A 7,297-nucleotide genomic window follows, 5' to 3' on the forward strand; every position below is an offset into this window, starting at 1 on the left:
TAAGAGTCCTACATGATTACAACATAATATGTACAATCAAGTAAATGCTAAAAAGATGAATATTTTATTTTTAAGTCAGTGCCTCTCGAAGAAATTCAATGAATGAAATAGAATAAATTCAACTTTTATTTGGGGAAAGCAAAGATTATTTTATATTTTACATATTTAAAACACCCAAAGGACCAAAAGTGTAAAGGTTTATTGTGTGATGTATGATGCAAGATGCAAAATGGTCCAAAAAAGGTCAAATCAGCACATACTGGGAGAAACCAAACCAAAAAAAATAATAATAATCCAAACTTTGACAAAAGAAATAAACTACTGGAGAGAAAGGGATGAGTCTGATTAGGATATTCATCAGTGCATATAAAGGTAATAAAAACAGAATCTTGATTTATTAGGATAGGATTTATTCATCTTTACACTTCTAAAGGGGTCTAACGTTAACAGTTAACAAAAGATGATCGTTATATGGAGGACACAGTCTGTGGAGGGAATTCACCAGGAAAAACATATTCAGGTTGGTTATAACTCCATGTTAGTGTGTGGTAATATCTGCTGACTGAGATCAGATCAAAATCTTGTTGTTTTTTTTCTGTGAAAGATGCCAACCGGGCTGAAAAAAGACAGATATTTACTACAAATACCAACAACTCTTCAATAATCCCTGACCGGCTGGTGTGAAGTGCCACAAAACAACGTGTAAAAAAAACATGATGATGTCTTTTTCTATGTATTCATTTGTTTGTAGAACTTTAGGACTTGCACACCTCGAAACTGCAAATGAACCCAGCTTCTTTTGATTTCCTGTTTTCTCCACAACACCTGCTTCAAGCCCTTTGCCTTATGTATGATCATCCTGTTCTGTTCTGTTTATGTAAAAAAAATAAAAATAAAATAAAAATAAAGCATAAAAGAGAAATCACCGTAGTGTCTGGATACATTTTGTAAAGTTTGCAAAAGATCTCTTCATGGGAAGAGTGAGTGGGATGGAAAATGTCTTTTTTTTTTTTTTACATCTATCTGCCAAAGGGTTAAAGAAAACCTAACAGAAACAATATGTTCATCTCTCGTTCATGCTGCATGTGGTAGCTGATGAGTAAGACCAGGCTGCTAAATGACACCAATAAAAACCAACCTGTGCGCACTTGCAGTAACTGCACAAAAAGTGCAAGGTGAGCGAGGTAAAGGTAAAAACCCTTTGAAGCAGCCGCATGTGCAGAGAGCAGAGGATGGGAGAAGAGGAGGGAGGAGGACAGGAAACGCTTGCAGGTTGTTATTGTTTGAAGCGTGCCTCTCCCTGACGTACGTCTGCTTCTCATCAACCTCGGTCGTGTTAACTGTCTGAGAAGGCTTTCTGATTTCTTAGAAATTAAGAGCAGGCTGGAAAATAGATGTGAATCAGTTGCTTGATATTTTCTTTTTTTCTCTAACGGCTCCTTTTTCCATTTTAGAAAGTTGTGGTCACTCCTAATCCACATGATGTCATGCAGCTGAAGTAACCCTTTAAATGTGGTTAAATCCCCCCCTGTTCAGACACCACCTTCTGTTTCGACCACAGAGATAGGGGTTCAGGCTTCACGCTTGTGTGTGTGTGTGTGTGTTTGACAGACAGAGACAGTAGTGAGTGGGTGAAACAGGAACTGAGCAAAACCAAAACTGTTTAATTTAATTTTTTTTTTAAAGACAACTGTAAAAAGAAACTGCTACTTTCGCTGTGTAGACACAAAACTACCGACAAACACAATGCCACTCACACACAATATAATGTGTCCAGCTACTACAAAGGACATACACAAGGGTCAGACGATGCACAGGGAATCAGAAGTGTCGTGGTATAGGATTTTGAACCCCTCTTTTCTTCTTGCGGTCCCTGGGCGGTTTGGGTTTGGTGTTCATGTAGTCACTCTGGGAGTCTGTCCTTCTCAGTTTGATCTGTAAGACACAGAGAAGACAAGTTTTCTGTCAGGTTCATCAAGTCTTACGAGCAGTATGATGCAAGGTGAGGTCACATCCCCTGGAGTTTGTGGGAGGGTTTCTGGGAAATTGAGGACCTGAAGTGTAACCTACATAATTAATCATTAAAAATAATTTCATAATTTAAAAAAGTGAACTCTTTTTTTTTTTTGACTTGGCTGACTATTTTTAGGCAGAGAAAAGGGGAAATCCACAGATATGTATCGAATTTATCAGTTGTAAGATAAACTTGTAGAAAATGTAGAAAGGTGTCTTTTATTAGAGGATTGCTAAATATTTGCAAAATAGACGCTTTGGATTTCTTTCTTGGCAATCTTGAAAATATCTTTTTGTCCTTTTTGTTCTGTTCTTTAAAAACTCTAAAATGTTTGCACACCAGTGGAATCAGGTAATTGTCACAATTGTCAAAAGTTAAAATAATTTTAAAAAAAAGGTTGATTCTTTCGTGTCATATAAATGTTTTGCATGTGTCTGAGGAATAACGTACCCAGATAGAGATGGCAACGATGGTGATAGTTATGCTATAAGTGCTGACAAGTGTCAAAATCCAAATCCAGTGATATCCACAGTTTTGTTCAACTTTTGTAGTACGGCAGACTTTATTGCACTGTTGTCCTGGAAGAAACATATTCAGTTAGTATTCAGTGGACTGGACTGTACACTGTAGGTGTGCAACCTGAGTACCTTACCTTCTATAAGTACCAGGGTCCTCTTATTTCGTTTAATTAGGGGAGGAGGGTACATGACAGTGCCCTCACATCTGTAGATGCCTGAGCTACTGGAATTCACTCCAATGAGCTTGAAACTGGCCGACTTATTTTCTGTGTGCAGTTCCACGCCCGCATGACAGTGGCTGCACGTATGGTTGTAAATCCTTTCGTCGGCGTGAAAGAGGTTAAAGCTTGACTCAGAATTGTCAGACACCGGGCAGGGCACGGTCACATTGGCTCCGACGGGTACGCAGACGCTTCTCAGCTGGTCTGAAGAGAAAAATGTGATCAAGATTCAGGGTGAAGTTACACACAGAGTAATGTAAAGGTGTCATGAACTAAGGCTCGGCTTTGATCGTTTTTGTTGTTGTGGTAAGCCGACTCAGGATGCCTGAGTCTGTAAGCAAACACATTTTTGCAAAGGAAACGGCTTCTTACAGTTACCACTCCTGCAGCAAAGATTGATTTATTTGCATTTGATTCCACTCTCTGATATTCAGGCTCTGAAACTCAAATTCGTCATTTCACAGCAACTCACACCCCCACACGGAATTTGTTCAATAACAGAACATCTAAGCGCATTTACCTCTTTCAATCAGCCTCACATTTACCTGAAAAACAGACACTGGCCACACTGGTGAGTCAGTCCCTGAGTGACTCAAGTATGCCAGGCAGTGGTGTCAATGATTTTAGTGTTGAAATTAACACAAAAATGGTTTCTTTAAAGTTTATTTTGACACATTAAGACGTGTGTACGCATATTCAGTACCCAGAATCGTATAATGAGCAGATAAACAGTTAATAACTGAGGATATATTCACTATAAACTACAGGAGAGCACAACTTTCCACATTTTATGTGCTCAAACTTCACTAAAGTTGTCGACCTATGTAGTTACAATACACACTCAACCGTCTGAATACATTAATTTTAATTTTTTACACACCTGATGAAGGTGTTAACCTCAGTGTTTACTCATGAAACCCACTGTTCATGTAACCACAAGTGTACAGTGAAGTAAGTTTCTTTAAATAACACTAATGCCCAGCAAATTATCATTATTTGTAGTGTTGCACTCCCTGAATATCACACAAACAAGCGCACAAATCACTCAAATCTTTAGTTTGTGTGGCAATCCAACTCACCACTGCATTCAGAGGTGGGAGACTGAGTGGCATGAGATAATCTGCAGCCCACGAGGAACACGAACACCCAGCAAGCGCTCATCTTGATCCTGATCTGCACCGAGAGTGTGAGCTCGCCTCCAGCAGACTGATGCCCTCGAGGCTCTCCCTCATCACCTAAAAAGACTTCAAGCTCCTCCGACAAACTGCATTAAACGTACGCCTGCAGAGAGATGTGATCTGTCAGCCCGATATCATCAGCCCTGCACACGCTCCTGACTGTCGTGCATCATATCCTCATTCTGCCCTCTGATTGAAGCACTCCCACGATGCCGCACTGACTGAACCTTACACATCCTCTCTTGAAGGAAAACATCCTGTGGCAGAAACTCCTCCTCTCTCTCTCAAGTTTCCACTCTCTCCCAGAGTTTGTGACCTCTGATGCCCTTAAGTTTTATTAATGTAAGACCAAAGTATGCGGTTATATTGTATTATTGTGTGGAGACAAAGAACTGTCTTGGTTTCCTGTAAGTAAAAAACACATATTTTGCATGAAAGTTAGTCTTTTTTTTATTGCCTCCACCATAAATGTGTAGAATTTCTGCTGGGAAGTTCACACAGTATGAGAGGAATAAACCAGGGTGAGTGATCTAAAGTGCAGTGACCTTGTGTGGCATGCGGGAAAAGTTCACTGAACACAATGTGGAGAACGCCAAACTGATATTTGAAGAGGTTCAAACGAAACAAAAGTGAAAACAAAAAGAGCCTCACAAAAAGAGGAAGAAAGTGTCTCTCTGCTTTAAGGCACATGTATAGACACAGGCACAGTTATTAATATGTCAGAGAGACAAAGAAGTAATCTGTTATGTGTGCTAATGTGTCAGCTTGCAGTGGGGAAATGAATTATCAAGTCTGAACTAAACAGTAGTTGAGACTTCATAGGCGCTACATTCAGAAAGGTGTCAGACAAGCATTGGATGAAACAAAGGACATATGCATATGCAAACTAAATGCAACAGGAACAGTCAGACAAAATAAAAATAAAGTCAGTGATCTCCCATTAGACTACAGAGTCAATAAATTTCCATTACAAGCCGTGAAACAAAGTCATTTTTTGAATGTTTCATCTTTGTCTGGAGCCACAAAATGGGGTTGAGTTGATTCGTGCAATAGCTTTCTTTGTCCGCTAGATGGCAACAAATTATTTTATTTAGATTTTTTTATTTTATTGCTACAAGCCAAGGATACAATCTTATGTTAATTACAACAACTTTTCAACATTGCTTCAGTGCATGTTTAGATTTTTACACTGGTTAAACTGGGATTAGACACCATTAAAGGGGAGAAAATGTTGACTTTGTGTGGCAGATTCATGGGATTATATATTTAAATGTTGGTTAATTCTAACTGAGGAAATGGATGAAGGGGTTAGTAATGCCATGTGTGTAATCTGCTAATCTGGAACAAGTCCCATTTGTCTGCTGGTGATGGAGGGTTTAAGTGGGTCACCAGCAGGACCTCATGCAGAGCTCCAATGTGGCTAAATGTGTTTTAATTATGAATTAATAATCTATTTATTTACTTACCTGCCACTGATTAGAGGGAATAGCTACTGGATGCTGATGCTGCCTTCACTGTCACTCCAAGACTCCGACTTTATAACCTCTTGTTAAAACTGGCTAATTTTAATGCTTTTGAGATGAGCCTGATAGATTCTGGAACAGCAGTATTTCTAATATGTTTTTATGTTAATAAACTAAAGAAGAATGAAGTATGAAGAGTGTCTTTTTTCATGTCATAAACCGCAAGGACCACACCAAAACTATTTACACTGTCGTACTGTATATATCATGTATATAGTGTATCCTATGCCACCATTTATACTGTACATTCATGCCTATATTTACTTCAGATCTGTTTATTTTTGTATAATGCTGACCAATTTAATAAGTCACATGTACTATAATAATAACTGTTCATACTGTACATAATACACATAATTACATTTTCCCCCCTCGACCTGCTATTGCTGCTACACATACATAAGTCTATAAATTAGTATATTCATCTCAGCTTGTCCATGCTGGAAAAATTATATATATATATATAATTCTCTCATATTTTTTATAAAACATTTCTATTTCTACAGTCACTTTATATTTTTAATATAGTTTTCTATTTGTATATAACGTTTTTACTTCTACAGTTACTTTCTATTTTTAATATAGTTTTTGTATAGATGTTTATGTTGATCTATCTATCTATCTATCTATCTATCTATCTATCTATCTATCTTATTATACCTGCACTTTATTTATATATCCTGTTCATTTGTACATACTCTGCATGTTACTACTCTGCACTTTCTGGTTAGATGCTAAACTGCATTAACTTTTAATGTTGTATTCTAGTAATTTTATATACTTTTATGGTTCTTTTTGTTTGTTTCTGTTATTTGCTGTCTAACTTTTATTTATTGTAAGGTGTCCTCGGGTGACAGAAAGGCGGCTATGAAATAAAATGTATTATTATTATTAGGTATTTACTACTGTGCAATGATAATAAAGTTGAATCTAATGTATTTTGGCTGTACATAGTCCTGTGTTTTCGGATTTTTCCGACGGGCCGTGAAAGCAGCGTTGGGATCTGGGCTGGACAGGAAACGACGGAGCGGCGCAGCGTGTCTCCTGCTCGGCAGCTCCGGGAGGAGAAGAATGGGAAAAGAGGGAATGTGACTGTGTGTGAAGACGAGACAACGCGTGGAAACATGAAGACAACGGGCAGCTGATTTTTTAAATAATAAGTCATTTAAAAAAACAAACAGATAATTCAAACACCGGGAGTTTCTTTTCTTTTTTTATTTTTTTAATTGTGCGCCTGAGGGCAGGATATTTACTGCCAGGACAGCAGAGGAGCCTCTTTGTGAATCCCATTTGGCTGTAAGTGGATCTCTCATCACTATTCTATCTTTAATCTCTGAATAATCACACATGGAGACTCATAAAGAAAAAAAAATCAGAAATGATGAGCATCTTGGATTTGTGTCTTTCCTCTTGGGTTTGTTGATGGATGTTTACAATCTAATTATAGGGTTAGAAACAAGTGAGTGTGTTTTTAAAGGGAAAAGGGGAAAAAAAGGTGTGTGTGGTGTGGCAGGGTGTTTCAATGAGGGGTCTGTGTGCCCCCCTATGCGGCCATTGAACAATCCCTTTCCTTGGAGGGGGGAGAGAAAGGAAAGGAAAGGGCGTGCGTGTTTTTTTGGAAAAGAGCCGCAGTTTTTATTCTAATAGAGGCAATTAAACATGCGCTTGTTGTGTATTTGTTGTGTATTTTAAAGCCAATTCCTCCACCTCCTTTTGCACACACACACACACACAGAGGAGATGTAGGCTCCAGTCTCCACCCTGTTCATGGAGAGGAGGCGATCAGGCTCCCGGTAATGGCCGATGGTTTTGTCGCGCTTATGTTTTTGCATGCAGCGGTTGA

At 38.5% G+C, this 7,297-nt stretch overlaps 1 protein-coding gene across 1 annotated transcript; it reads right to left on the minus strand.

The window, feature by feature from the left end:
* Nucleotides 1-1,624: 1,624 nt before the first annotated feature.
* On the minus strand, nt 1,625-4,157 carry LOC113748299 (uncharacterized). Its single transcript, XM_027291520.1, has 4 exons — nt 3,833-4,157; nt 2,667-2,957; nt 2,465-2,592; nt 1,625-1,935 (listed from the first exon to the last, which is right to left on the minus strand). The coding sequence occupies exons 1-4, from the start codon at nt 3,912-3,914 to the stop codon at nt 1,822-1,824; spliced, it is 615 nt and encodes a 204-aa protein (XP_027147321.1). The 5' UTR covers nt 3,915-4,157; the 3' UTR covers nt 1,625-1,821.
* Between the last annotated feature and the right edge of the window lie 3,140 nt (nt 4,158-7,297).

Source organism: Larimichthys crocea, chromosome XIX (genome assembly GCF_000972845.2).
Source record: "Larimichthys crocea isolate SSNF chromosome XIX, L_crocea_2.0, whole genome shotgun sequence".
Taxonomy (NCBI): domain Eukaryota; kingdom Metazoa; phylum Chordata; class Actinopteri; family Sciaenidae; genus Larimichthys; species Larimichthys crocea.

Coding starts and splice junctions, on each gene's coding strand:
- LOC113748299 (XM_027291520.1), bottom strand. CDS start 3,914: ATGAGCGCTTGCTGGGTGTTCGTGTTCCTCGTGGGCTGCAGATTATCT. Junction 2,958..3,832: donor TCCCACCTCTGAATGCAGTG/GTGAGTTGGATT, acceptor TTTTCTCTTCAG/ACCAGCTGAGAAGCGTCTGC. Junction 2,593..2,666: donor GACCCTGGTACTTATAGAAG/GTAAGGTACTCA, acceptor TGTTTCTTCCAG/GACAACAGTGCAATAAAGTC.